Source organism: Phytophthora ramorum (genome assembly GCF_020800215.1).
Source record: "Phytophthora ramorum isolate Pr-102 chromosome Unknown Phyram_PR-102_s0002, whole genome shotgun sequence".
NCBI lineage: Eukaryota > Oomycota > Peronosporomycetes > Peronosporales > Peronosporaceae > Phytophthora > Phytophthora ramorum.
The window spans coordinates 332,528-359,625 of record NW_027150648.1 but is presented as its reverse complement, the minus strand read 5'-3'; the positions used below and the strand labels follow the sequence as shown (position 1 = coordinate 359,625).

The 27,098-nt window shown below is 55.4% G+C and overlaps 14 protein-coding genes across 14 annotated transcripts; 5 read left to right on the top strand and 9 right to left on the bottom strand.

The window, feature by feature from the left end:
• Window positions 1–172: 172 nt before the first annotated feature.
• KRP23_1653 (uncharacterized protein) lies at window positions 173–661 on the top strand (the record flags this gene model as incomplete). The annotated part of the gene is made up of 3 exons (XM_067886314.1): window positions 173–367; window positions 443–517; window positions 584–661. The coding sequence occupies 3 exons, from the start codon at window positions 173–175 to the stop codon at window positions 659–661; spliced, it is 348 nt and encodes a 115-aa protein (XP_067748986.1).
• A 241-nt stretch (window positions 662–902) lies between these two features.
• Window positions 903–1,502, bottom strand: KRP23_1652 (Temptin; the record flags this gene model as incomplete). Its single annotated transcript, XM_067886313.1, has 1 exon — window positions 903–1,502. The coding sequence occupies one exon, from the start codon at window positions 1,500–1,502 to the stop codon at window positions 903–905; it is 600 nt and encodes a 199-aa protein (XP_067748985.1).
• A 3,142-nt stretch (window positions 1,503–4,644) lies between these two features.
• KRP23_1651 (uncharacterized protein) lies at window positions 4,645–5,239 on the bottom strand (the record flags this gene model as incomplete). The annotated part of the gene is made up of 3 exons (XM_067886312.1): window positions 4,645–4,869; window positions 4,941–5,043; window positions 5,109–5,239. The coding sequence occupies 3 exons, from the start codon at window positions 5,237–5,239 to the stop codon at window positions 4,645–4,647; spliced, it is 459 nt and encodes a 152-aa protein (XP_067748984.1).
• A 1,335-nt stretch (window positions 5,240–6,574) lies between these two features.
• KRP23_1650 (uncharacterized protein) lies at window positions 6,575–7,279 on the top strand (the record flags this gene model as incomplete). Its single annotated transcript, XM_067886310.1, has 1 exon — window positions 6,575–7,279. The coding sequence occupies one exon, from the start codon at window positions 6,575–6,577 to the stop codon at window positions 7,277–7,279; it is 705 nt and encodes a 234-aa protein (XP_067748983.1).
• Window positions 7,280–7,804: 525 nt separating this feature from the next.
• Window positions 7,805–8,188, bottom strand: KRP23_1649 (uncharacterized protein; the record flags this gene model as incomplete). The annotated part of the gene is made up of 1 exon (XM_067886309.1): window positions 7,805–8,188. One exon carries the CDS (start codon window positions 8,186–8,188, stop codon window positions 7,805–7,807), a length of 384 nt encoding a protein of 127 aa, XP_067748982.1.
• A 695-nt stretch (window positions 8,189–8,883) lies between these two features.
• On the bottom strand, window positions 8,884–9,147 carry KRP23_1648 (uncharacterized protein; the record flags this gene model as incomplete). Its single annotated transcript, XM_067886308.1, has 1 exon — window positions 8,884–9,147. One exon carries the CDS (start codon window positions 9,145–9,147, stop codon window positions 8,884–8,886), a length of 264 nt encoding a protein of 87 aa, XP_067748981.1.
• A 1,194-nt stretch (window positions 9,148–10,341) lies between these two features.
• KRP23_1647 (50S ribosomal protein L27) lies at window positions 10,342–10,803 on the bottom strand (the record flags this gene model as incomplete). Its single annotated transcript, XM_067886307.1, has 2 exons — window positions 10,342–10,552; window positions 10,622–10,803. 2 exons carry the CDS (start codon window positions 10,801–10,803, stop codon window positions 10,342–10,344), a joined length of 393 nt encoding a protein of 130 aa, XP_067748980.1.
• Window positions 10,804–10,982: 179 nt separating this feature from the next.
• On the top strand, window positions 10,983–11,480 carry KRP23_1646 (Selenoprotein K; the record flags this gene model as incomplete). The annotated part of the gene is made up of 4 exons (XM_067886306.1): window positions 10,983–11,086; window positions 11,160–11,178; window positions 11,246–11,387; window positions 11,458–11,480. 4 exons carry the CDS (start codon window positions 10,983–10,985, stop codon window positions 11,478–11,480), a joined length of 288 nt encoding a protein of 95 aa, XP_067748979.1.
• A 440-nt stretch (window positions 11,481–11,920) lies between these two features.
• Window positions 11,921–13,252, bottom strand: KRP23_1645 (Cysteine protease ATG4B; the record flags this gene model as incomplete). Its single annotated transcript, XM_067886305.1, has 2 exons — window positions 11,921–12,256; window positions 12,329–13,252. The coding sequence occupies 2 exons, from the start codon at window positions 13,250–13,252 to the stop codon at window positions 11,921–11,923; spliced, it is 1,260 nt and encodes a 419-aa protein (XP_067748978.1).
• Window positions 13,253–13,840: 588 nt separating this feature from the next.
• On the bottom strand, window positions 13,841–14,815 carry KRP23_1644 (Ribosome biogenesis regulatory protein-like protein; the record flags this gene model as incomplete). Its single annotated transcript, XM_067886304.1, has 1 exon — window positions 13,841–14,815. One exon carries the CDS (start codon window positions 14,813–14,815, stop codon window positions 13,841–13,843), a length of 975 nt encoding a protein of 324 aa, XP_067748977.1.
• A 244-nt stretch (window positions 14,816–15,059) lies between these two features.
• On the bottom strand, window positions 15,060–15,848 carry KRP23_1643 (uncharacterized protein; the record flags this gene model as incomplete). Its single annotated transcript, XM_067886303.1, has 3 exons — window positions 15,060–15,479; window positions 15,551–15,653; window positions 15,718–15,848. The coding sequence occupies 3 exons, from the start codon at window positions 15,846–15,848 to the stop codon at window positions 15,060–15,062; spliced, it is 654 nt and encodes a 217-aa protein (XP_067748976.1).
• Window positions 15,849–18,238: 2,390 nt separating this feature from the next.
• Window positions 18,239–19,364, top strand: KRP23_1642 (uncharacterized protein; the record flags this gene model as incomplete). Its single annotated transcript, XM_067886302.1, has 5 exons — window positions 18,239–18,279; window positions 18,354–18,420; window positions 18,497–18,649; window positions 18,724–19,080; window positions 19,155–19,364. The coding sequence occupies 5 exons, from the start codon at window positions 18,239–18,241 to the stop codon at window positions 19,362–19,364; spliced, it is 828 nt and encodes a 275-aa protein (XP_067748975.1).
• Window positions 19,365–20,516: 1,152 nt separating this feature from the next.
• KRP23_1641 (uncharacterized protein) lies at window positions 20,517–22,392 on the top strand (the record flags this gene model as incomplete). The annotated part of the gene is made up of 2 exons (XM_067886301.1): window positions 20,517–21,200; window positions 21,280–22,392. The coding sequence occupies 2 exons, from the start codon at window positions 20,517–20,519 to the stop codon at window positions 22,390–22,392; spliced, it is 1,797 nt and encodes a 598-aa protein (XP_067748974.1).
• A 120-nt stretch (window positions 22,393–22,512) lies between these two features.
• Window positions 22,513–24,544, bottom strand: KRP23_1640 (Tubulin polyglutamylase TTLL4; the record flags this gene model as incomplete). Its single annotated transcript, XM_067886298.1, has 2 exons — window positions 22,513–22,576; window positions 23,529–24,544. The coding sequence occupies 2 exons, from the start codon at window positions 24,542–24,544 to the stop codon at window positions 22,513–22,515; spliced, it is 1,080 nt and encodes a 359-aa protein (XP_067748973.1).
• Between the last annotated feature and the right edge of the window lie 2,554 nt (window positions 24,545–27,098).

Sequence of the window (27,098 nt, the reverse complement as noted above, 5' to 3'; positions counted from 1 at the left end):
ACACGCCAAAATCCGCTCCCACAGTTAGAGAGCACTAAAGAAGCCAGCCAGCTGCCAATCTCTGCCGTCATCTCGCCGCAATAAGCGAAGCGAACAATCACTCAATCGCCTTCCTTCTCTCGGCCGTGAGAGCCCTCTACCCTTCGCCGTAGCAAGACACCAGCCCACACAGATGCCCCGCGCCGAAGAGAACTACCGCAACATGGACGGCCAGCAGGAGTTTGACCGCCGTCGCGCGGACGACGAGGCCCGGCAGGACGCGCTGCTTGACCAGATCCACGGCGGCGTCGTGGGACTCAAGAACCAGGCGCACGCTATCAACGGGGAAGTCGTGGAGCAGAATGTCATGATCGACGACATCGGCAACGTACGTCAGGCAGACAGGCACTCACTGCAGAGACAAAGGAAACTCACACTGTTATTGCGTCTGTGCAAATGGTAGCGAATGGATAACGCCACCCAAGACATTTCAAGGGAAGAGCAGGCCGCGCGGGAGGTCAACGCCCGCAAGAAGAAGGCGAGTTTGTATTTGAGAACTGTGTTGTCTTTTGGAGCTGACGGGTAGAGGTTGCCTTTTGTGCAGGCGTGCAAGTTATACGGCGTGATCGCGTTGCTGGTGGTGATTCTTATCATCGTGTTCGTGATTCCGGCGCCCAACTAAATTCCATCGAGTGCAGTCGCCAGTTGAGGCGCGGAGAGGCAACTTCGGAGTTGGCGCCGTCTCCAACATACCGAGACGTTTTTGTTGCCTATTCTTCTCCACTTGCAGCTTTCCTGTTGGGGCCTCAACGCCAACGCTTCGACTACCAGGGGATTGTACACATAATACACCATCTACTGAAAAATACTTTCTTGTTTAACGTTAAAGCAGACCGCACAGACACCAACGCAGCTCTTTGCTTCTACCATGCAACTGCCACAGCCACCACTGCTACGCCCATTGCAAAGCTACTGAAAGTCGCCATAGAGGCCCCTGCAGTCAGCACGGCGCTCTCGGACGAGTCGTCCTCGTCGTCATCGGGGGGCATCTCGCCCGTCGACGAGCCGGCGGGGGCTACTGTGCCCACCACGTCGCCGATCGAGTCGCCACTGCCCGTGGAGTTGGTAGATGTGCCGCTGCTAGTGCAACCGGCCAGCAGCTCGCTGCTCGTGGGGATCTTGGTCGCGTCCGACGGGTGACTCACGCCGTCCGTGACGAGGCCGGCAGTGTTGCTCGTCGTCCAGGTGCAGCACGGGTCTCCGAGCTCCTGGCCGTTCGTGTAGCCATCTCCGTCCGTGTCTTCCTGGCACAGTGCCGCGCCCCACTCGTTTCCAGCCTTGGAGAACGCGGTGCCAAAGTCGCTCAGTCCGGTGTTGCCGGCCGCGTCCAAGTGCCCGATATTGGGCGAGTCCGGCACGTCGCCGCCGTTCGGGATGAGCTTGACGTACTTGGCGTATCCCTCCACCGTCGAGGGCGCGAGCAGGAGACCCACAGCCACTGTGGCAACCACGGAGCGAAGCATTTCTATCCTTTCAGCTATCGACGCTCGAAACTTGGCGAATGGCGCCGTCCTGGAGATTGGGCACAGCACAGTTTTACCATCCTGCTGGCGCTTTTACTATGGAAAAGCCAGCTGCTTTTACATAATGGCCGACGCGCATAGTGAAACCGAGTCTAAGCCGACCCCTGATCGGACACCGGCTGGATCCGCGACAGCGGAGGGATGACCCAGACAATCGACACTTTCCGTTGGTGCTGTGGTGTGCTGAAGAGGTCTTTTGTGCTGCTTCAGGCCACGAGACGGAGTCTCGGCGATCGAATCCAGCCCAGTCTCTTCAGTGCCTGGATTGCCATTCCGTCAACTCTTTACTCTGTTCCGTTGCTTGCCACTGAAGAGACGGTGACTCGACCGCACGCACATTGCACATGGCTGCGTTCTCCACGATGTCCTTGACAAGTTTGTCAGGTACTTGCGGCTCCACCGCCGAAAGGATCAGTTTTCGTCTCGAGGTGATAGTTTGCTACGCCTACGAGGACTGGGCGGAGCAACAAGAAATCGCCCGGGGGAAAAGTTGTGATCTTGAAGGTCCTCTTGAGTACCACATCAACTACTTTAGTATGTTGTGGCACTCTCTTGTGCCCGCAAACGTTTACATTCGCTGGTGCAGGGAGTAGTTTTAGTGTGCTGGTGGACACAAACGCAAAGATTTCGGACGTGGCGTCACCGAGATCATTGGCCCCGACATCTCGAGCTGCAACAAGCGCCGTTCCCGCCTTTTGCACACCATGGAGGTGCCTTGAAGGGTTCGTGATTGTCTTGAAGGCTGCGGTGATGGCAATAAGCTGGTGTGTGAAGAGAAAATGGCAACGAATGGAATGATAGCAACGTACAAGTCCGTCGTGATCGGAAGCAAGAGCGACGTGTGGGCTGCGCTGATGCTAATGGGTCGTCCGATGTGAGCAAGCACTTTCAACTCACCGACTGAGAGAGATGGTGTCGTCACAAACGACACGAAAGCAGACGTGATCAGTCTCGCAGCAAATATACTGCTCCCAAAACAAGCAGCTACAACGAGAACATGTCGCGTCCATGCTGTGTCGACAAGTTGTGCGTCCGTATCTGACGTCGGAATTGGCGTCTCGGGCCATTGCAGACTTCATGATATGAATTACGAAAAGGAGGGCTACCTAAGCAGCTACGAGTCGGACCCGGTGCTTACGTTGGGCTGTGATATCCGGATATGCGTTGGCCAGACTTTTGTTCTCCCCCAGCCTACGAAATTGCTGTTGGACGAAGCACTCGACACCGACAGCGTCGGTGAAGTCGTTGTTTCAGTGCAGGCATTCGTGTGGTGTTGACACGGGGATAACTGCGGCGAGTGAGACCACGAAGGCGGAATTCAGCGGGTGGCAATCGCAGTGGGAAAGCTGGCGGATGGAATTCCCTCACTTGTGCAGCTGGAGCTTGAGCCGAACGGGGATACGCTCTGGTTCTTGCTGGGGTGTCGAACCGCAGGTGTTCTTCCCCGACACCAGGAAGGGTCGTATCTAGTGATCCCGATTTTTCGGAAGAACGATTCAGAGACTGAGGTGTCGTTGATTTTGGTACAAGTGAACAGCAACGGCAACGAGCTCCCCAAGTCCACGAACCAAAAGTACCCTGCATTTGTATTTTGTGAGAAGCCGTCAATAAGCCCAAGAAGTCTGTCGAGAGTCCACTCAGCAGTAAATCCGTCCACGAGGTCGTTTGCATCTACATGAATGCACGAGAGGAAGAAATCACGCACTGTCGGTTCGCCTACTACGAGTGTGCAGGTCCGCCTCAAGCAAAGCGACGTCGACGACTGCGTCGAAGGGTGACAGGAGCATGGGTGCATCGTCTGGGGGCCACGTATCCAACCAAACTAGAGCGCGCTTCGCAGCAATTCGAGCTCGGTGACAATTCGCAACTCCTTACGGAAGATATGGGACGGGAAGGCGATCGCGTTTCAAGAAAGCGTTCGGCAACTACGAGGCGAAGTCTGATGTCCCAAGCTTGAGAGCCTGCGATGGCGTTTTCAGATGATGATCAGCACCACACTAACGCTGTGCACGAACGTTCACGGGAACTTTTTCAAAGATCAATGATGTTTAATGGTGGATATGGAGTGCAACTTTTGCTGCTCTTCCTTATCTCAAGCGTCGAGAGCTTCGAGGGTATTTGACCGAGACTTTTCCTTCTCTCGTTTTTGGATGGCACCAGCGTCGTTCGGTATCATTGGGAACATCCATTCTCCATTCCTTCCTTCAATACAACAGCAAAGTCGAAGCTTCATGCAATAAGGAGAGTGGTCCTGAATCAACGAAAGCTGGGTAGTATGGTGGGGGAGATTTCCGCTCAGTACGTCCTGTGCATAATTTTAGGCTCGTCAGTGTGTTTGTGGGAACATCGTGACTTCAGGGGATAAAGAAAATGATACCAGCAAAACCGCCATAACGACACGGTGAAGATGATCCAGACATATGCCACCGGTTCTGAAGCGAGTCAAATTCTCACGCGTCACTTTGCACGTCCTGCACAAGCGTTTACAGTAGAAAAGGTTAGGCTCTCGTATCACATCACTCACCGCATCCTCGCAAAGTTGTAAATTCTGTAGTACCAAAGATCGTGTGTCGCTGTGTTCGTCACGTGAATCGTCGACTCTGCTACCGTTGATTCAACTTCACAGCGGAATTTGTAGCCGTTCAGCACGATTTCGTTTTCAGCCATATTTTCTTGAATTGCGCTGCTGGGGTGAAACGAGACGGAGCAGGGCTCACGGCTTTGGTACGGAAAGCTTGGAGACGTGGAGAGTAGTGTCTCGGTTGTACTGTGGAAATCTAAAGTGAATGGAAGCAGGATATGAAGCCCAGTGATCGTTTTGGATGAGAACATTTCCTAGATACGAGACTGACCATCATTTCTGATGGATGCTTTCTTTTCTTAGACAAGCTCTTTTGAATGTAATTCGAAAACTGGACCTATCCTTGCTTCGATGAACGAATGACGTACAAGATGGCGCGATAGTTTGTACCTACTGATGTCTTCTTCTCGTACAGCCTCCGAGTTAAAAGACTTCACAAACCGGAAATAAAATGCTATTGCACGTCGCTCGTAAAGAATTCTGGCGTCAATGAGTGCTTGTTCAATTGAGGCGAATGGCCAGCACGCTTCCATCTCGCTTTTTAATCGCTCCTGGGTCGTCAGGGTTCATTGGGAACGACCAGCTGCCTTTCATGCCGTCAATCTGGCACTCGAGCTTCAGCTTCATGAAGTACTTCGAGTACTTCTGCTTCAAGGACAACGTGCACCAGTCTTCGTTGGCCGCGTAACTGCTGACCATAGGCCCGATCTTCCCCTTCAACACTTCCTGTTCACCACAATACACCCCAGAGGCAAGTAAGCGTCGCAGCTGTTACTTTGAGCACAACTGTATCTTACCTGCAAAATTGCAACTACGACTTGCCGCAGCCCACGAAGACGAAGCTCCGTGCACTTCTTCGATCGAAAAGAGTTAACGTTTGAGGAAGTCACGTGACATTTCCTACAAAACGAGGAAAGTAAGCACAATCCTGGAAAGCAAGCAAGAATTCAACTGCGAAACGTCACCATTTGTCGCCTGTGGTCTGGTTTACCAGTCGAATGACCGACTCCTCCTGTATCATCTCGACGCCACAGTGGTAGATGTTGCCGTTGGGCCCAAGCACGTCGAAAGGACTCCAGGGCTGCTTTTTCTCCATTGTACGATTGCCGCTATCAACGCAGACCACTAAATGCATGGTGGTGTCGGAGCAAAAGGCTGAGACTGTCAATCAGAAATTGGTGAAGAAAAAATCATCTGAAAGACCAAATCTGTCATCTATCAATGACAGAAAGCTAAAGCTAGACTTCAAAGTTTAGAGCCTTGACTTCTTATGAGATCACACGTACGCAAAGTGCCAAGAATCGTTTGATAAAAGTTGTTTGTATTCAATACAGCGAGGTCGGAATCAACAGACAGCTTGTGGTCTTTGAAAGCATCAGCTACGTCCACGGCTTACAGGAAGTAGGAGCCGACTGCAACAACGGCGGCCGCAGCGACGCCCATAGCCCCAGTGACCTGCGAGGCTCCGCTCGAGCCCGAAGCGCTGGCAGAAGCCGAAGCCGCCGTCGAGCTGCTCGAGTCCGTTGTGGACGACGAAGCCGTCGTCGTGGACGATCCGGACGTAGAAGAAGTGGTCGTACCAGCATCCACCGATCCAGCAGCGCTCGAAGACCCGACGGTCGTGGCAACCGCAGCGCTTCCGACACCAACAGTGGCGGTGGCACCAGCTCCAGAGGCAGCGGTGATAGTCGCAACCGAGCCAGTGGCAGTCGAACCGGCAGCGGGGGTGACGACAGCAGCCGTGGGGACAGTGTTGGCAGCAGACTGGCCGTTCACGGCTGCGACGGCAAGGGCGGCGATAACGAGGACCTGGAAGAACTTCATGGTGGGTGTTAGGTAGGTGGAGTCGGTTGGAACTTGAGCACTGGAGAGTGAAATTGGGAATGACAAGCTAAGGAGCGACCGACGCAAAGGGAGAGGTGGCGCTGGAGTACATGTACGGAAACCAAGCCTCTCTCTGTGTACCATACGAGTGCGCCATCTTGTGGCGGCGGAGCAGATCTTCAATCACATGATACTCTCTCGGAACTAGAGACACGTGGACAGGACTGCCGGTACAAATCCACCTCCGTCTGTGAGCAACACGTGGGAAATGCCTTCTGGCTGGAAGCTCTACGAACACCTGCAAGACTCGAGACGGAGGTCGCCTCTACCACCATCGGAGGTCGCGTCTTGAACAGGTTGAAGAGCGCTGGCCGTCCACCGCAACGGCGATAGCCTCGACATGATGCGAGCAGATCAAAATGCAGCGAGCCGCCCGATTCGAGCGGCGAAATGATCTGCAGCCGTGCAAGCGATGTCGAAGATACTTCCGCACCAAAGTTTCCCATCGTGACGAAATTTTAAACTTCCCTCTTCACTGCACCAACCCAAAAGTCATGAAAACAGCAAATATACGTCTATTGCTTGCGCTTTACAGTGCTGCAACTAAATGGAGCCAGGATCCTCGGTAGAGCTCGCACTGCAGGTAGCTCGTCAGACAGTTTACAGGAAGTACGAGGCAGCGGCGACGACGGCGGCAGTGGCCACGCCCATGGCGCCGGCGACGGTGGAAGCGCCGCTCGAGCCCGAGGCACTGGCGCTGGCGGCCGTGGAGCCCGACGTGGTGCTGCTGGCGTCGGTGGTCGACGACGAGGACGTGACGCCCGAGGAGCCCGACGACTCGGTCGTGCTGGAGCCCACCGTGCCGGCTGATCCCGTGGTGCTCGTGGCGCCCACCGTCGAGTCCACGGCGCCCGAAGCGGCGGTCGTGGCAGCGCCCGAGGCGGCGGTAGTGGCGGCGTCAGCGCCCGATGCGGCCGTCGAGGCCACAGCCGACGTCACGGCGGCAGATCCGGCGGTGGAGGCGGCAGTGCTGGCCTGGCCGTTCACGGCGGCGACGGCGAGGGCGGCGATGACGAGGACCTGGAAGAACTTCATGGTTTTGGTGGAGATTGGGAGGGGACTTGGGCACTTGGAGGTGAAAGTGAGAATGAACAAAGCGAACCGAGCAGCGCTCGCTATCGTGGTGACGTGGAGAGACCATGGCGCCGTACGCATGGCGTGCGAGCCGACTGTTTTTCCAGGTGTCGTTGGACAAGCTTTTCACGCAGGGTTCGCTTTTCGCAGGGTTGAATTAGGCTTTGGCGCGATGTGATTGGGCGAGAGGACTAATCTTCGACGTTTTGCGCTAATTCGTAGGGTCGTTGAAGTTGCCTTTCTGTCGAAGTGCTGTGGTGTTGTGTGCGTGGTGCCATGCCAATGGCATTGCCTCCTCCTCACTACGTTGGCACTATCCTACATGTACCATGCACTTGGTGGTTGCCGCCTCTGCATAGCAAGCTGCTATTAGCATGGACCACCGACGTATCAGGCCAGAGAGACTGACTCTGCTGCCCCAGCCGGCCACACGCCAGCCGAAGTCACGGCGAGTCCGGTGCCAATCGGTTAACCCATCGGCGGTGGGTCATCTCGCCTCCATCGTAGGACATTGACTGCCTGCAAATCCAGGCGACGGGGTGCATGAGGGATGAAAGGCAGGAATCGACCAGTGAAAATAGATATCCTAGGACGAAGAAGGAAGTGGAGGCAGAGCTTAATTAATGGTGGTTAAGGCTGCTATCTACATATGCACGTCGAACTGTTAGCGGGAACTCGGGATATTACGCGTCGAGGCGATCGCTTACAGGAAGAAGGTGCCCACCGCGAGCACGGCCGCCGTGACGGCGCCCATTGCGCCTGCGACGTGCGAAGCGCCGCTGGAGCCGGAGGCCGACGAGCCCGCGACCGCGTCGTTCGTGCTTCCTGAGGACGAGGTGGTGGAGGAGCCCGAGCCCACGTCAGCGGATCCCGTTCCACTGGTGGCCGTCGCGTTGGCGTCAGCGCCTGAGGCAGCCGTCGAGGCCATTGCCGAAGTAGCAGCGGCGGTCGCATCAGCACCCGACGCAGCCGTCGAGGAGACGGCCGACGTAGTGGCAGCGGCGCTGGATCCGGCCGTGGCCGTGGTCTGGCCGTTGACGGCGGCGACGGCGACGGCGGCGAGGACGAAGAACTGCAGGACCTTCATGGCGAGAGGTGTGGAGTTGGGATGCTGGAGACTTGGGCTCTGGAGGGCGAAAGTGAGACTGAGCTCAAGGGGCGGAGGCTGAGCAAGCTGTGGCGCAGCCGTTACCGAGGCGGCGCTTCCTGGAAGACCCGCCGCACTGGTGCGGCGGCATCGGGCGAAAAGATATCGTGATGTTGAAGTGAACGCGGCCGTTCACGGTGAACTTCGCTGCGGGGCTGGACACTTCCGGGGCTTTATCACTGGCTTCACGACAACACCACATGCCCAGTGTGGTGTCGTGGCGAGAGTCTCAGGCATGTCTCGAGGAAGAGCCGAGCGCACGTTCCCGAGGCGATGGCTCCAAATCGATCCACGACGTACATGTACCTCGAGCCGGGGGGCCAAATGAGCTTGCGATCCCGACAACGTCGGCTTTCCCCACCGACTCGACCAGGCTTCTGGCCAAATTGGCGCACGAGAGGCTCGGCTCACCGTCATGAGATCTCACCGGTCGCCATAGCGGCATTAGCTGTGCAACAAGGCAACACGCATAGCATGCAGGGTGGTCGGAGCAAGACAGCGCAAAACGTTTATTACTACGGGTCGTTCGTCGATGAGGCCTCGGAGGTTGAGGCCTGAATGTGCAACGTTATAAGCTGGATAGCGCTCTACACTAGAGCTGCCACCGGCGAGCTATTGGTTCTTGGTTGCAGTGTCTACATGAGGACGGCGGTGGCTACCACCATGGCGGTCGTGAGGACACCCAGCGCAGCAGCGTTTGGTGCGCTGTTGGAGCCCGACGCCGGATCGGTCGCGCCGGCGATAACGGAGCCAGCCGTGCTGGAGGCTCCGAGGATAACGTCAAGCGCGTCGTGCGAGACCTCTTCGGCAGTGTTGGAGTCCGCTTGAGGGGAACTTGCGACCGTGTCGAGCGCCACGGCGGCGAGAGCAGCGAGGACGAAGAAGCGGAGGACTTGCATTGCTGTTGCTTGGTGGAACACTCAGTTGTGGATGGTGCTTGACGGAGGAAAGTGAGAATGGCAAGCCTCAGTCTCAGGTGAGGCTCGTCGCGACTGGGGTCATCACTTGCTCGTTAGCACAGGCTGCGAAAGGCTTAAGAGGCTATCCGAGCGATTGAATGCAACCGAGACGTCTCTGACTCGCCTTCAACTGTATCTCGAGATCGTCTCGGGTGAGCGCAGGGGGGACAGGCAGCAGAATGATGACGAGGAATTGCTTTAGCAGTTCCCTTTGCAAAGGCTCTTGACCCTGCGGCGCGAGTGAAACGATGGATAAGCTCATGCCAACGAGAGCCTCACAAGTTGTGAGTCACAACAGGATGTGCGAAGTGAAGTCACAGCAACGAGATGTGTGGATCGATGCCAGCCGCACGCCGCAGGAAGGGTCAGTAGGCCTATCCATCGCATTGATGGCAGGACCGTCGATTGCGGCTCGTGAAGCGGGGTGATCGTCGCGAAATCTAATGGAAACTCAGCGCGTCGTTGTGAGTCTGTTGAGTCTGTAGAGTCTGTACAGGCACTGCTTGAACCAATGCACGTTGTTGAAGGGCGACCATGCTGATGGCATACAGATTGTAGAGGACTCATCTTAGCGGTAGTCTCCAGCTTGGAAATGGCCAGGAATCGTCGTTGCCAAGTGACTGCGTCGTGATTCTTGGCCAGTGTGCGCATGGGGGTTTCATACTCGCCAGCGGTTGCGCTCAAAATCACCGCAAACACCAGCCGTCTACCATGCCCGTCGGACAACCCTGGCTTAGACTGTGTCTGCTGCTCTGCCTCGCTCTCCGCTGGGTCCACAGCGCTACAAGCTCCTGCGTGCACGATCAACTCTCAGTCCGACTGGTCTCCAGCACGCAGAACTACGACAACGACCCCCGACGTCCGCACGACATTGACTACACGCCACCAGCACCAGCACCAAGCTCTTCACAAGAAGAGCAACCGATCGTCATCGAGCAACAAATAGAGCTCCAAGACGAGGGACTACAATGGCCGTAGCACTTGCATGCCAGAAACCACTAGAGCTCCACCTGCTGCATCAATACTACCTGCCAGCCCTCAACTTTGAACCAAACTCTGCTGTATACAAGCGAAGAAACCCCAGCACTGTTAACATCTCGACCTCCGTCTGCACCTGAATCTCTTCTCTGTCCTCTAAGCGCAGCTCTGGGCCACCGCGCGCTGCACCTCGCGCGTGTTCTTGACCGACACCTCCTGGCGCTTCTTGGGCGTGTTGTACCAGAAGCGCACGAAGCCGTCGCGCGTGGCGAAGATCGTGTGGTCCTTGCCGAGGCCCACACCCGTGCCCGGGTGATATTTGGTACCGCGCTGGCGGATGATAATGTTGCCGGCCAACACGCTCTCTCTGTCGAAAATGATCACAGTTAGGTGAAAAGTTGCGCATTTTTGACGCTTCCGCATTTTTGACACTCACCCTCCGAACTTCTTGACGCCGAGGCGCTTGGACTCCGAGTCGCGGCCGTTCTTGGTAGAACCGCCGGCCTTCTTGGAGGCCCAACGACACGTCTGGCTGTACACGCCCTCGCTCTTGGCGCCAATGCGCGCCGTCGCCGCGCTGCATCCAAAGACGCGCGCCATGCCCATCGCCATCGCCATCGTGTCGGAAACCTGTTTTGCGTTTGAGCCACACAAAGCCCGAGACTGTCAGAATGATGGTCTTATTGGCTATCGTCACACAACGTTTAGATAGAGAATACGAATTATACATGATTACGTACAGAACGGTTGCTCTGAAACGACGGCTCCAGTACCAGAATTGATCGCTGTTTGACGACATGACGTACGTGACTGGAGGCGACGTGGTGGCCAAGCGCTCGCCCTGGAGGATCTCCATCGTGACGGACGCGTTCTGGGGCGTTATCAACTTCGTCGGGCTCTTGTACGTGCCGCAACCGCAGCGGAAATAATCCCTCATACGCTCAGCTGACCTCTTGTATAACATGCATCACCAGCGTGACATCGATTTTCTCGGTGAGAGGCGCTGTCTTTTACTGTGTGTTGCCATGAGGACTCTTGGCTAACCGTTGACAACCGACAGGACCCGTCGACGGCAACTCGCCCGAACAGCAACATCGGCCAGGGATCGACTTCGTCGAACCGCGGCTTGGGTGGCGGCGACGGGCGTGGGGGCCCGCGTCGAATGGGCGGAGTGAATCACCGCGGGACAATCAACATGCCCAGTGCGTTGAAGGTGTTAATGGTGTGCTGACAAGTGAGCTGACGTCTTTTGTTGTGTGGTGTTTCGTGCAGTGGGTGGAGGCTGCTGTGGCTAGATGGGAGTCTGCAAATGCTCTCGGGGTTGTTCAAGTTTTCACTGCTGTAAGACGTGATGCTAGTACAGTAGACGGAGGCAAAAGACAGACACTCGTAGGTTGGCTCGACATGCAGCATATATTATCTTTTCTATGAACAGTGAGGCCCTCCAGTGCTGCTCCCACCTGTCATCTAGTGCAACCTACTTGGAGTTTTTGAGCTCCTTGCCTTTCTTCTTGCGCTGGAGCTTGTTACGTTCCTGAAGACGCCAGAGTCGGTAGAAGAGATGAAGGCCCAATGGTGATAGTCTTGCCGAGTAATTTTACTGCGAAAGCCTTATTGACCATTATTTGGAAGAGAACTATCGTTGTTGAAAAGACATTATCCATCCGATTCTTCGCTTGTTCGATATGAAGCCGTCTATAATACAGGAGGACGTCAACAATGAAATGGACCCATTTCAAAGCAGTACGTAGTCATCCTCGTCGTCTCCCCCAGTACCAGCTGCACCCCCGGAGGCACTTGCAATCTCCTCCTCGTTCATGTCGTCCCCCGAGAGGCAGTCAGCCATGAGCAGGTCGCCTCCGCTTGCAGCGTAATCCGGTCGGTGCGCTGCCACCGAAAACGGACACATGCCACCGTCGGCCTTTACTTCATCGTGAAGAACGCGTACACGCCGCTCGAAGTCTTCGTAGTCGGCGCGATTTTCGCACAAGAAGCCCAGAGCTAGCGACGGATCGATGCCAGTCACGTTCATCACCAACGGGCGAGACGAGTGCACCGTTCGGAGATGTGTCTGTCAAATGTCAATACCAGGGCACAACACACGTTAGTTTCACACACAAAACACCGCTTGTCCAATTCGTACCGCAGTGGGGAAGGCGGCGTTAAGTTCCGGAGCAGGATGCACGTCGTGCGGGTCCAGGAGGTGCAGCTGATCTTGCTGCGTGCCAACAAAGTACACTGAGTGTCCCTTCTTGCCGCCAATGATCCCCACACTCTGCGGGAACGCGAAGGTTTTCTCCAGCGCTGGCACGTAGCGTTCGTTCACTTGGTCCAGTCCCAGTCTCAGCGGGATGAGGATGAGCAGCGCCGTGCTCCAGTCGCTGCTGTCCTTGGCAGTGGGTGGGTGCAGCAGCGGGTCAAAGAACTCTGGTGCTGCCGTCTGCGTCTCCACCTTGTCCTTCACTTCCTCGTCAATATGCGAGACGCAGAGTCTCGACACATCATCTCCATACACGACTCCTTCCTGAGGCACGTACATGGCCAATTCGCCTCCAAACTCCCGTCTATGAAGGTTCACCAAGTCCCTGAGCACTTGACACGCCGTCGTGGGGCCGTACCACTCGCCCGGCAGCTTGTCGTACTGCATACCGAGCTTGACCATGTGATGGATCGAGTAGCGGCACTCGACGTCGGGCGAGTCCGCGAACCATTTCAGCAATTGCACGTATGTATCAGGCAGTCGGGCGTCCATCTCCGTGTCAAATAGGACCGTGGGTATGCGCCAGTCGCGCCCCAGGAGCCGCCGCTGCAGCGCCTGGCCCAGTAGCATCTGCGCCGAGCGCAGCATGCAGCCCCAGCCAGCGTCGCTTGTGTGTTCGTAGGGCGTCATGGACGGGAAGTCGCGTCTGTACGTGAACCACAGAATGGCCTCGAAGCTGCGCTTGTACGCGTCAAAGTCGGCGGCCGCCACGTCGTCGTAGCGCGTGCCCAGCAACCACACGGGGGCACTAAGTGCCGCGGACGGCGCCACGTCCAGTGCCGAGATGCCATGCGCGAACTGCGCCATGCGGCCGATCAGTCCGCCGCCTACGTCCCACGCGGCTTGGCCCAGAACGTCCCACAAGGCGCTGGGGTCGAGAGTCGTCGCCAGGGTGGACGACCGGAGGCTCCTCCCCACAGCGGGCAGAGCGACGGGAAAAGGGACCGAGAGGGAAGATCACGCGACGCGCTACACGATGAAGGTGCGCGCGGGGTCCACGGAGCGCTGGGAGAGCAGATACACGCGCAGAGGGAGGTGGCGCTTCGCACTCGAGGGTTCAATGTGAGCGTTCTTCAAAAGTGCGAGAAAAAAAGCGAATACACTAATCATTTAAGCACGTTTCACTTGTGTTTAGTATGTAAGGATAAGAGCACAAACCTCCCCTTTAAAATAAATATAAATACTATATCAATTTCAAGAGGTGAGGAGTGGACATCAGGCCTATAGCTCGGATGCAGCAGTGCAGCAGCCTGCGTCTCTGTTAAGTTTTCGTTGCTGTTAGCAAGGCAGACACTCGTAGGTTGGCTCGACATGCAGCATATATTATCTTTTCTATGAACAGTAAGGCAGTCGTGTACTGCTCCCACCTGTCATCCACTCTGGCTGGTGCCAGATCTACCTGGTCCGCTGCTTCTTGGTGGCGCCCTTGGTGAAGTTTTTGAGCTTCTTGCCCTTCTTCTTGCGTTTGCCGCCACCTTCCGCGTCGTCGTCGTCGTCGACCGACTTGCCCTTGTTCTTTCCCGCGTTCTCTTCGCGCCCCAGCACGCGCTTGAGAGCGTTCATGCTGCGCTCCTTCTCAGTCGTCTCGGCGCCGGTCGTGGGCAGGAAGTGGTTGCGCTTGCCCTTGATCTTACGCTCCGACTCGCCCTCGCGCATCTTGTCGAATTTGCCCATGGACGCCGTGGCGAACTGCACCTTCTCGAGCGTCTTGGTCGTGCCTTCCTTGCCGCGCTGCTTGGCCTTGACGTCCTCCGTCTGCATCAACTCGACGGGGATCCCCGTGGGCGTGCGGCCGGCGATACCAGCCAACTGCCTGCCGCGTCCCTGCTGGAGGTTCTTGGCCTGCGCGCGCAGGTTCTTGTCCACGCGACCGCGCTTCTCCTGCTTGCGCTTGGTCCACGGGTCCTCCGTGTCTCCGGCCTTGACCTCCATGGCCCAGTCCTTCATGTCATCTCCGGCGCGTTGGTATCCCCACGTGTGGCCCCACTCGCCCGTGCTCTCGTCAAAGACCTTGCGGCTCTTCTTACGCTTGTCGATGCCCTTCTCCTTGGCGAACTTCTCCCACCGCGTCTCCACCTTGGGCTTGGGCAGCGGTTTCTCACGCGGGAGGACCGACTCGGGCGCCGGCAGCTGCGCCAACGGACCCATGTCCGACATGACGCGCGGCAGCTCAAAGATGTGGTTGATCAGCAGCTGAACATTCTCACGGGCATGAAGCGCCAGCTCCTTCTCGCCCTGGTACGCGAACGGGTGCGAGTCGAAGGCCGCCAGGTTGCCCAGGTCGTACGCCAGGTCGTCCTCTTTCTGCACGTTGCTGGTGCTGCCCGCGGCGTACGCGGCCGGCGCGATCTCGGACGCCTTAACCACCATGTTGACAAGCTGGACAATTGATAGAGTGGGTGGAGCACAAGGAGCTGCTGGCGGTTTGGTTGGTGTGGGGTTTTCGACCAATGAGAGAGTGGGAAGATACGGGATTGGTTGGAATTAGGGGAGATATAGCCAATGGGAGGGTTGTTGAAGTGAGGTGGACACTATGTGTCCTCATCGATACCCAGCAAGAAGAAGATAGCGTAATAGTGTATGCTTTGTATTCGAGGCGGCAGTAGATGAAGCTCTAAGTGGTTTGCACGTTCGTCAGACGGCGCTGTTGACGGTTCATCCCTTGGAGCATGCCGACAGATTTCTGCGTAGTTGACGCCTTGGTCACCGGTTGACTCCCTGACTTTGAGGTCCTCAACACAGGCTGACGTGTCAATCTCATGCGCTTCTGGGCCGTTAAGTCGGCTGGGGCTTCTTCTGGGAGTGTGGCCGACTCGCGAATGTACTTAACCAGTCTTCTATCTCGCTTTTGAATCGCTCCTGGGTCGTCTGGGTTCATTGGGAACGACCAGCTGCCTTTCATGCCGTCAATCTGGCACTCGAGCTTCAGCTTCATGAAGTACTTCGAGTACTTCTGCTTCAAGCACAGCGTGTACCAGTCTTCGTTGGCCGCGTAACTGCTGACCCTAGGACCGATGTTTCCCTTCAACGCCTCCTGTTCACCACAATACACCCCAGAGGCAAGTAAGCGTCGCAGCTGTCACTTTGAGCACTACTGTATCTTACCTGCAAAATTGCAACTACGACTTGCCGCAGCCCACGAAGACGAAGCTCCGTGCACTTCTTCGATCGAAAAGAGTTAACGTTTGAGGAAGTCACGTGACATTTCCTGCAAAACGAGGAAGTAAGCACGATCCTGGAAAGCAAGCAAGAATTCCACTGCGAAACCTCACCATTTGTCGCCTGTGGTCTGGTTTACCAGTCGAATGACCGACTCCTCCTGTATCATCTCGACGCCACAGTGGTAGATGTTGCCGTTGGGCCCAAGCACGTCGAAAGGACTCCAGGGCTGCTTTTTCTCCATTGTACGATTGCCGCTATCAACGCAGAACACTAAATGCACGGTGGTGTCGGAGCAAAAGGCTGAGACTGTCAATCAGAAATTGGTGAAGAAAAAATCATCTGAAAGACCAAATCTGTCATCTATCAATGATTGAAAACCTCTTTCAACTACATTCACAGACACGTTGTGCAAATTAGTCGCCAATTACGGACTTGTTTAGTGTTGTGAAATTGTACTACTACGTGGCCCCCCCTCCGACCTCTGATTCACCCGGTGCGCTTGAGCCTGGAACTTGGTTTTAGTTAAGAAATTTGATGCTATCTCGAGCGGCATCGAAGTCGCAACCCGATGCGTTTGCTGACTGGAATGCTCGGCGTGGTTGCTTGGGGGCGCGAAATGGGTCGGCTCAGCAATCAAGCTTTTTCTGGCAGGTCTCGGGGCCACGGACAAAAGGCGCTGCTTGCTACTATGAAGTGGCGTACATTCAAATGTAGAAGAGTGAATAGCATTGATCGTAGAATCACCCTGGTTGCTAACGAACCTAGCACCTCGAAAATACCCGCAAGCTGCCCGACGCAGGATACATGGGTGGAAAGCGAAACATTGTGTTGGCGTTTGCTGTGCCGTCCTAGTTGCTAGTCACTCATTGTCGGCTGATTTTCTTACTCCAGTACTGGATATCGAGTGCGGTGCCGAGGACACGGCTAGCGTCCTCCAAGTTGCCCAACAACTTCAGCAGCGGGGTCAGCATGTCTGACACGTAGCAAAGACTGGTAATACGGCGTGTGGTGTTATCCCACTGAAAGTGCACTGTGGCGGGGACCAGAATCTGCTGACCAATAAGTCTTGCAGATATCGACTCCCAATTGGTTTCCCCTCCGAAAGCGGGGAGCGCATTTTGTAGCATGCCAGCAGTGATTGTAGTAACTCCGTCCATGAAGGCAACCACCGAGTTGTCAGCTCCACGCCGCATTTGTACAAGTTCGATTGTCAGGTCTTCGTGATGCATCGAAACCTGCCGCCAATCTTCAAGCGCCGTTTCCAGCCCATACCCGGCGTTCGAAAGCACATCTGGTGCCAGTGTGGCTTGAAAGAACTGCGCCTGCGTGTGTGCTTGGTCCACACACAGCGCTGCTCGGTTACGACAAAGCTCTGACACGGGGACGGAAGGCTTGAAGCCGTCACGAAAGAGGCGAAAGTACTCCACCACCGCATTCCACGCAGCCGACTCGGTCATGTTGTTCGGGGGTCTCATACACTGCAGCGTCCGCTCTAGCCCCTGAACATCTTCTCGCAGTTGAACGACAGAGACCTCCAAGCCAGTAGCATAAGTCTTCCATTTGCTTCGGTATCGTTGTTGGACCAGTCTGCGGCGTTCGCGATTGAGCATGAGCGTTGCTTCAGCGGGACTCAACTTGTTGACGCCTTGGTCATTTTCTGAAGCTGGTTCATGCCGTGTCGTCTTGTGTACAACAGGATGAGATGCACATTGCTGGGTACGTTGGGTGTTCGGCTGTCTGGGTCTTGGGGGTGAGTAGTTTGTCTTCATGAGGATTGGGCCGCTGCCCCTACGGACGGCGTGCCGCACTACCACATCGGAAATCACGTTGTCACTCATACACCGGTAATTCGGCGGGTAAAGCGGACAGTCCTGCATGTTGCGTGAGCTTTTCTGGGTCGGGTGACTTGAGCGAGGCCGATTTTGGAATGGAAGGTTTGACCCGACATGCTCCGACAGATCTCGGACGGCTCTCGTTTGGCCGTATGGCTCGGGTGTCATCACTAAAACGTTATGCAAATCAACGACACGTGGTCGGAGTGAGAGCTTACACTGTAAACTGTACGCCTTTCAGTACTTCAAGCCGGAGTCTTACTGTCTTCTGTACGTACCGTGTGATCTTTCTACCATGCTCTACCATGTAAAAACAGAAAGCAGCGACAAGCACTTGCTCATATTTTACCTATCCGCATGATAGTTGTACTACGAGGAATAAGAACCTGAAATGGCTCCACAAGTTTAAGGACGAGGGTATCCCTGTCAAGACTGGGCCAGTGAAATGATCCACAACAAATGGACTATCCATCAACGGTGAGTTTGTTTTGGATGGTACGGGCAACTACAGCGAGTTCACGTTCAACGACTACCACGCGGAGACCTTCGGGACTCGCACTGGCTCCGGAACACCTTGACTCAACCAAGCGAGTGTTCGCACTAGAATTCATTGGGTCTCGGCGCAGCGAGTTTGCTTCCTTTACCCGTAGTGATCGACCCTGACAAGTTGCATATGCGGTTTGATTGATGGGTTGGTCCAGTCAGGGAGAAGAGTTTATTCTGTTCGCGGGGACCACTCGCGTTTTTTCCCCCATAAAATACAACAGGTATAATAAATTATATTACCAAATTTTGTATCATGGCGCTCGCACTTCGCTTCGCCGAGGAAGGCGAGTTCAGGTGCGTCTCTACTGGCGTCTGCAGCGCTCTACAGCCCCCCGGAAGAGACTGATCCCCTCCCCATATCTCTGTAGCTCGCGTGCATGCGACGTCTCGTCCCTGGAGATGCCCGACGTGGCCCCCAGCAAGGCTATCTTCCGGGTAAACCTGACCCTTTTGTTTCACTTTCATGTTGCTTTTGGTAACGAAATGTGCTTATTTTTGTGCGTGCTTCCAGTGGAGCCGCAAAGTGCGGGAACTGGTGGGGTCTGAAGTTGTTCAAGTGAAGACGCTGGTGGTGGCCGTGTCGGCACCCGCTCAGCAATTTGTGCAGCAGCTGGCAGCGACTTGGACCCCAGTGGGAACTCTGGTGACCACTGACCAGACCATTGTACGGCCCTTTCCAGATCTTTTAGACCCGACGACTAAATTTAGAGTTTTTTGTTTTTTTATGTGTGAGTGAAGCCGTCCTGCTCCCTGCAGGCGGAGTTGAAGTCGGCGGTGATCCTGTCCAAGACCGGAGTGAAGGTCTCGGAGCCTGGAAACACGTTGGCGGTGCTGGTGGGGCCAGAAGTGCCGGTTTCGGCGACGTGGGCCTGGCTCAACAAGCTGAGAGAGCACGTGGACGCAGAGGAGATCGTGTGTCTGGACTCGCAGCTGTGCACGATCTACGCGGACCAGTTCGCTGACGGGGAGTCCGGACCGAAACTCAGGATGCTCGCGTCGTCCAGTGTGACGGAGGAGTTGAAACTCACGACTCCAGTGCGACCGCTGGAGGTGCCGCAGTTTGTTGCTGGAGTGCCGGCAGCTCTACTAACTCATGTAGGTTTGATGCTTGGCGGGCTGGGAGATTGATAGTACAGTTATGACCTCATTTTCGGTTGGGTGCTGTGCAGGGTGAGCTCTGTAAGCGTCGTGTGCGCGTGTTCGTGAGTCTGCGGGACGTGTCTTCTACTTCGGTTGATGTGGTGCGCAGCTTTCTGCCTTTGGCTGCGTCCTCCTTGTCTGTACTTGGCGCGCTGGACCGCCCACTGTTCTTCCAGCCGAGTGGCGAATCAACGCATGAAGATGGCGCGTCGGGATCGCTCAATGTGCTATACACGTAAGTCCTGCGTGGCTGGCGCTTAGCTGCTGACACCGCTGGATGGCGAAATAGAGGGTATTTCGAGCACACTTATCGTGTATTTCTGGTTTGTGTGTGTGACGATGCTAGGTAATGGCGTTGCTGCAGGCTCACCTGCAAAAATAGCTTCACCCAAGCGCGTTGCTCCGTGTCCTCGCTGTGTCTGTGATCAGTGGGTGGTACGTTCACTTGCTGCTTCCGGTTTCTTCCTCGCGGTGAGGCTTTGGGGGCATGGTTGCATAAGGTGAAGCTTTGGTGTACGATATTCTCCTCAATATTCACGATGGACAATCAACAACAACGAGCTGCGCCTGCGCGCCTGTTTTCGACACGGTTCTTACCGACGGACAGCATTCCCGAGTACAACGCGCTGCTGGACACCAATTTGGGGAAACGTCGCGAGTTTTTGCTTGGAAATCGCCACTCGCTCGAGCTGATGCAGCAAACTGGAGTCATTGAACGAGTGGAGACACAGCCGGACAATCCGAACCAGTACGTGGTACATATCGCCGAAAAGCCAATCCACCGAAGGAAAAGGTTGCCCCCTCGATCCGGATCAGGCCCACTACAGCTTCCTGAGTCGCAAACGATGCCATGGAGACAACATTCTGCCTCGCGAGGGATTCTACAAGGATGCACGTCTTCATTTGATCAATCACTGCGAAGAGGCAGCGCCAGCGCGTCTCGATTGAGTACTGTGGGTGATTTTACGGATGCCGATGAAGTTGGTGATAATGGAATTGGTGCCGCGAAGAGGACAAATGCTGCGACGTTGAAAGGGCTGAGTCGAAACTTTAGCTCGAACACAGTGCTGGCCACGTCTTGCAAGCCTGTCTTAAAGTCATCGGCTGCTAACCGCTTGGCACTTTTCGGCTCGACGAAGCTGTTGGAGTCGTCTGGAGCTGCTGGAGCTTTCAAACACAGACCCGTACCAGAAACATCTTCGTCTCACGTATCGGCAGAGGCCCACCAGCGAGGTCGCAGCGCTGTGCCAGTAAGTGTGGCTCCTGCTCTGGATGAGCTCAAAACGAGGGGGGTGTTCCCTAAACGGTCAGTGACTGCAGCGTCTGGAGGAGCTGCCCAATCAACCGTCAAAGGTACGGTAGAACACTTACTCGAGAGCGACGCAGCGTTCATGACACAGATTCGACTAATGAAGGAGCAGCTCGCAGAGTTAGAGAGTACCAAAGCGTATCTGGATACCGAGATCGGCCGCTTGCGACGAAAGGTCCGCGGCGTGAATGCCGTGCGTGAAAACGATGTGGCTGTGGCGCACTGCTCGTCCATCATGCAACATCGGCTATCAAAAGCTGAGGAGGAGTACATGAAACTCGTCACCCAGCAGCAAGAAGTGAAGATGGATGTCGATCGTGTCCGTCGGGAGTTGCTATCTCTGCGCAAGGTACGCCAGAAGCTCCAGGAAGACATCGAGGATGTAGCACAGGCCAACCAAAACTACGAGGAAAAGATACACGCGTCGAAGACCGTCCGCAACCAACTGTCCGAGGAGCTGAGCGAGCTTGAACAGCGTGCTGAGGTGGAACTAGAGACCCAGCGACTGAATCTCCCCCCTGAAGACGCGGTGATTGTCGATGTGTCCAAGCTCATGGGTGCGGTCCAGGAACGCAACTCGGCGCGTCGAGATGCTACGGTTGGACTTACAGACACGGGTAGCTTGAGCAGATCGTTGGTGGCGCTTAACCCTGGTGCGGCGACAGCAACGACGCCCTCACAGGGTAATGGTGAGAAGCCCTCAAGGGGTCACTACGAACAACGCGGAAGCAAAGCTGATTTCCCGAAGTCCCTGTTGGACCACTGCGTACGAATTGTTTCGTCCTATGTTTTGTGCTGAGTTGTCTGCCTAACTGACGCATTCACTGCTGTGTACTGCTCTGTAGACGGCCTTCCGCGTCTTGCAAAACTCGCTAGGCTTTGAGGACTTGACGACCTTCGAGCAGCAGTTCACAGCTACGGAGGAGCAACTGCTCTCGAAGTATAAGGCAAATCTCACACTAGCAGACGAGGTCGCAACGTTGGAGAAGGAGCTGTCCGCGGTGAACACGGAGAAGAAGTCCAACCGAGCCAACGTGCGAGGCATCATGCAGGCAAGCGAGAAGACGGAGCGTGGCATGCAGACGCGTATCCAGACCGCGCTCTCAAATATACGGTCATACAACGAGCTACGCGAGCAGCGCAACCGGGAGCACGCTAAACTGCGCGGCATCATGCTACGATGCCTTGACGCGTTACATATCGACGGAGGGTCTGAGCTTTCCGAGGCCAACGCCAGCAGTAGCAGCGGTGGTGGCAACAGCAATGGAAAGAGCGGAGGTTCAAGTACCCACTCACTCTATTGGACTGAGACTCCGTCTCCAGAGCTTTTGGAAATGTTGCAGCGGAAAATGACGCAAGTGGCTGTCACGCTCAAGGTCAAGCACAGTTCCCGCATGAATGACTTGCCGCCGGAGGCTCTTCGGCTAAACCGTGGCCATGATGGCCGTCGTAGCAACATGTTCTCGACACGGGAAGCGTCCAAGATTGTACTAGGCCCACGAGAACCTTCAGGCTCAGCCTTGGCAGCCATTCTCGGTACGGTGCAGGTACCGTCAGTGGAAAACGCTGTAGCGTTGACGGAAAACGCGAGTATGAACGAAGTTTTGAACGGACTGCACCGCGCGATTAGTCCTGCTCGCAGGAAGGCAAGCTCTCTTTCGTTGGTCCCGCCAGAGATTGGCAAGCTGAGCGTCCCGCGTGGTAGTGCAACCAGTACTGGCAGTGCTCAGTCCGTTCTCGTAGCGCTGATTGAAGCTGGAGGCGGGCAAGCAAGACGCTCGACCCCGAACGCTTCGCCTTCCGCGCATAGTTTGGCCACCAGACCATCGCTGGCGGTGATGGCTGAGGCTGACACGGAAAGTGAAGACGAAGAGGACGAGGATGATAAAGATGCAGTAGACGATGAGGAGGACGGATCAGAGGACGATGACGAAGGCAACGATGCTGGCACTATCTAGAACACGCGCTCTGATTGTCAGCAACTGTCTATTTGACTGAGGTTGCTGGGATACTCTTGCCTGGGCGGCTTCCTGCTAGTGAGACTGGGCGGGGGTTGGCTCTAGCCGAATGCTGGCGCACTAGTCGCTGCCGAACAGCTCGCGGAGTTTGCATCCACTTGGCGCAGAGCGAGTTCGAATACCGCTGGCAAGTAAAAAAGCGCGAGTAGCTCGCAGTCTCTTCCGCTGCTGCTTGAAAAGACCCCGATGAAGCTGGGAATATTCGATCGAAGTGGCCACGCCGATCCATTTCGTCGTCCAAGGCACGCACAGTGTCCCAGTCGCTAGCTGTGAAGAGATCTAAGTGCGTAGCCTCGAAGCGCTCGATCGTTGGGTCCAGAACAACCTCGTGCAGCTGGCGGTTTACTGGATTGGCTCGCATTGTCTTGCTGCGTCGGAACTGTCTGCCTGATGAGGCTGCTGAAGGAATCGATGAACTTGGTTCTGGTGGGATAGTTGCCGATTCTAGCGCGGTGTTGACTTCAGCGGGCATCCTCTCGCGAGGCACGTTTGTGAGTGGCACCTGCAGCCCAACCAAGTGGAACGTGTCGCTCAGAAGCAAGCCCTTCACGCGGCGGTCGAGCGGAGATCCGCCCATGAGAGACGGAGACACGTTCACCTCAATAAGCCACGGCCGCAATTTCGCGTCGAGCATCAAGTCGAACCCGAAGAGCTCGTAGCAAGAGCTTTGGCCAGCAAATTGGTGAAGAAGCGGCGTGAGGTGCGCTTCAGCGGCGATGATCGTTTTACAGACGATGGCTCGGATCTGCCGCATAAGTGTCTCTGGGTCGTCCAGAAGCTGCTGCGCCTGAAGTGCGCGTAGCAAAGCCGAGAGACTCCACTTGCTGCCGGCATCAGCGCGCTGGGCGTCTGCGTTCTCCACGAACCCGTCGCTGCCTTTGTTGATGGCGTAGTTTGTCAGGTGTGCGAGGCGGTTGCGTGGGTTCTTGAGCGAGTATGGCGCTGTGCAGAAGCGGGCAATCCCCTCTTGGAAAAGGTAAATGCGAAGCGGGTCCAAGCTGGTCACCACGACGTACAATCTCAGATCAAACTTGAAGCGGTCGCCGTCGCCAAGCAGGAGCGGATCTGCCACGTACTTCTGGACGATGCAAGCTTTGGGCTTTTTCCCGTTCTTGGGCTTCCTCGAGAGCTTTCGAGCCTCTTCGCACAGTTTACAAGCGTCGCGATGTGTGAGCACACGGATGCCACGTCCGCAGGCGGAGGCTGGGGGCTTCGTGATCCAGAGAGGCCCGACCGTGTCTGCCTTCTTTCGTGCAGACTCATCGACGCCCTTGGTCACCACTGAACTGGGGAATGTTCCTGCGATGAACGCCTCGTTACGCTCCAGTGCACGACGAAAGGCGTCAAGTTGATCAGGAAGGGAAAAGCCTTCAGGGAAGAAGTCGTAGCTTGACCCAAAGCGCCGACGACAATTGGCGAGCGTCTTCATGAGTCGGTCTTTGCGTCCGATTACCCACGGGTCAGGAAAGTGGTTGAAAACCTGCGGGTGGTCGCCTCGGAATCGTTCGAACTGCGTTTTGGGCACCGGTTTGGCCCACGCGAGATGCCACGCAGTCCACATCTTGCGAGTTCGGAAGAACCCCGCGGCAGCAAAGGCGTTTTTGACGCAGTTCCGCTCCCAGGACGTTCGATAGAGCAACGAGAGCTCCTGTGAATCGACCGTGGCGACTACCAGACCCGAGTAGTCTCGGACGACCCCGAGCGATGGCGGGTAGTCGAACCCCACGGTGGGGTTGCGTCCAAGGGGGTCACTGCGACTGAAAAGCAGCTTGACGACCCGTGCAGTTGGGCACTTGTCGCCTGGTTTCGAGTGCTTGGGCGCTCTGCCATTGGTGTCCGGCTCAGTGTCTGCGTCGTTCTCTTCGTCGTCCCCGCTCTCTTCGTCGTCTGCGTCTTCGTCGCCATCGCCTTCGCCGTCTCCTTCGTCATCTTCATCGTCGAACTCTTGTGGCTGTTGACGGCGTCCAGCGGAACTGCGCGACTGGTTCGAGCCATTGAATACGAGGGCTGACGAGGCCGACGCAGAGGCGACGGAGGCGTCGGTGTCTTCGATACGAAGCAAGCGCCTGCGCAAACTCAACCGGGTCTCCATGATCCTCCGCCAGGCGTCGCCTACCAAAAGTTGCCGCGCAAGTGATCACGTGCATCCGTTTCTGACGGTTCTCCAACGGAACGAAGGTGACCGGCGGACAGCGTGAAGAGGCGCCAACGCCAACGATGAGGCTACCAGCGCCTTTGCGTGGAGGATAAACAGGTAGGAAGGATGCCACCAACACGATCGAGATGAGCAGTGCTGTTTGAAATGCCCTCTTAACCGCGTGATCGACAATTCAAAGTTGTGGCTAGCTTGCAGTCGCGACCGTCCATGACTTCGACCTACACTCTCAACCAAACTATCGCCCTGATGCAGTCAAGAGGGAACGATGACTCGAACTCAATTGCTGTCAAACACTCGACTGCTTGATCCGTACATGTTGAATTCTTCTTTTTCCAGTTCTTGCCTAATTCTCCTGGATAATTGGAAGCAAAAGTCTTGCTCAGTATAAGTGATATTATTCAGATCTGGTGGACACCGGGATCAATATGCGAGATCAACAGCAACAAAGGAGGAACCACTTCAACACGTTTCAGCTATACGAACCCTCTACATTGGAGAAGGTCCGAGATATATCGGTCATTCTTACCACGATGGACCAGGTACGATGTATTTCTAAAACAAATTTACCAGAAACTGTCAGCGACTTTATCACGGTCCACTTGAGTTTACTCTTGGCAGCGATTGTCTTCAACGAGTTGATTCTGGTTCCCAACGTCAGTACGTCATGGTCCCCAAGATATCGTCCGGGGGGAAGCCAAGCCGCACGCCGCCGCAGCCTGCAAGTACAGAGGTTGGTAGCACGCGTTTAAAGTCGTGCGGGGCCAAGGTTATTCGTGCCTGGCTTGCAACACAACTCACCAACTACGGCGGGAAATACTCCGTCGAGCGAATGCTGGCGCTGGACGAGTACGTTCGAGCCACTTCCCTGCGCCGTGTGCTGCTGGTGATACTAGCCACACCGATTCCGATGGCTTTGCTCGTGATAGCTCAGGAAAGTGTCCCGTTGCAGGACCCCGCAGAAGGTTGGAGCGCGAACTACGGATTTTGGATCCGTGTATTCATATTGGAAGGGACATTAGCGTTTACATCGGCGATACACGCAGGTAACACGATTGATGGCGCCACACTCTCGACACGGCAGCTTGTGACATTCTGCATCTGTGTGGCGGCTTTGAGCGTAGTAGCGGATATGGGAATCGCCGCGCTTTGGACATTCCCGATCCCTTTCTTCACAATTTCGCTCTCGATGGTGGTAGTCCTCATTATGATGGCGGTCTTCCGCGCGATCGTGGGGGCTCAGGCTTTTAGTGAAATTGCGAAGCAGCGAGAACAGCTCATGGAGTACAACAACTTTCACTCGGTGAATATTCTGATGGTGACGGCGTACCCAGCTTTCGAGGTCCTCTTTGAAGCCACGTTGGACACGAAATGGGAACAGCTGACGATTTTACTGCTGCCTGTCCTGAAGTTAGTCTTGAAAAACGTGTATATGCGCACCTTCACGACCAAAGAGGACATGCTCCCGGAGGAAATCACCTTTTCGGTCAATTTCTTCGACGCACTGTATTTGGCGACGTGCATGCAGCACGTAAAGTCGATCAAAACGGTGGTGGTGATCATGGCGGCGGACATGATCGAGACAGCATTTGAGCTGCGCGAACTTGACAAAAGGACTCGTAGCGTTTTATCTCGCATTCGAGCCATTAACGGGGGAACGAACGGGGATCTTTTAGGTGCAATTAGGTCCATGTGCACCCGTGTAGAAGAAGCTTCTGAAGAGCGGCCCCGCTCCACCATTCGGCTACGGTCGTGCATCAGCTCTCACAAGATATCGCAGAACAGTACTCTGCTGCTGCAAAGACTGGATAGCCGCTCCTTTGGCAGCTCACGGACAAACTCTCTCCACAGTTTTTCTGTCAAGCCTCACGCGTCGTCGACGACTATTCTGCCCGACCCAAAACTTAAATGGTGCAGCAGCAGCAAAGTACAACCAGTAAAGACGGCGATTTCGGTCGGGGACGACAGCGTCGGTATTCTCCAAGAATCCCTTGAAGTTCTCTTCACGGCTGAGTGTCTTGTTCTGGCAGAATATCTGGAAACCTTCATCCCAATTCTCTACGCAAACTTTACGCTGGTGATGGTCCATTTGCCCAGTGCAGCGTATCATCGGGAGATGGAAGGTCTCACTCGGGAAAATGTCAGCAGCTCGCTAGATAGTGTTTTCATCTACGGGCTACTGGAGCTCGTGTCATTTGTTGCGCTTGCAGCCATCATGCAGCGAAACTGCGGCATTCGGTCGCTGTATCATCTTGGATTCGTGCTGGAAACGCAGACCGCACTAGTCCAGTCCAAAATGCTGATTTGGGCGATGATGACGTTGACTTATCGGGTGATTCATTTTGGTACGTGTAAAACTATCAGACGGACATCCATTTACTGACAAGTTTGCTGACTTTCAGGTGCCGATTTCTCCTTCCAGTTTGCATGGATCAGTTGAGACTTATAGACGTTCTCAAAGGCGTTTGGCAGCCAACGAGCCTTTCAATTC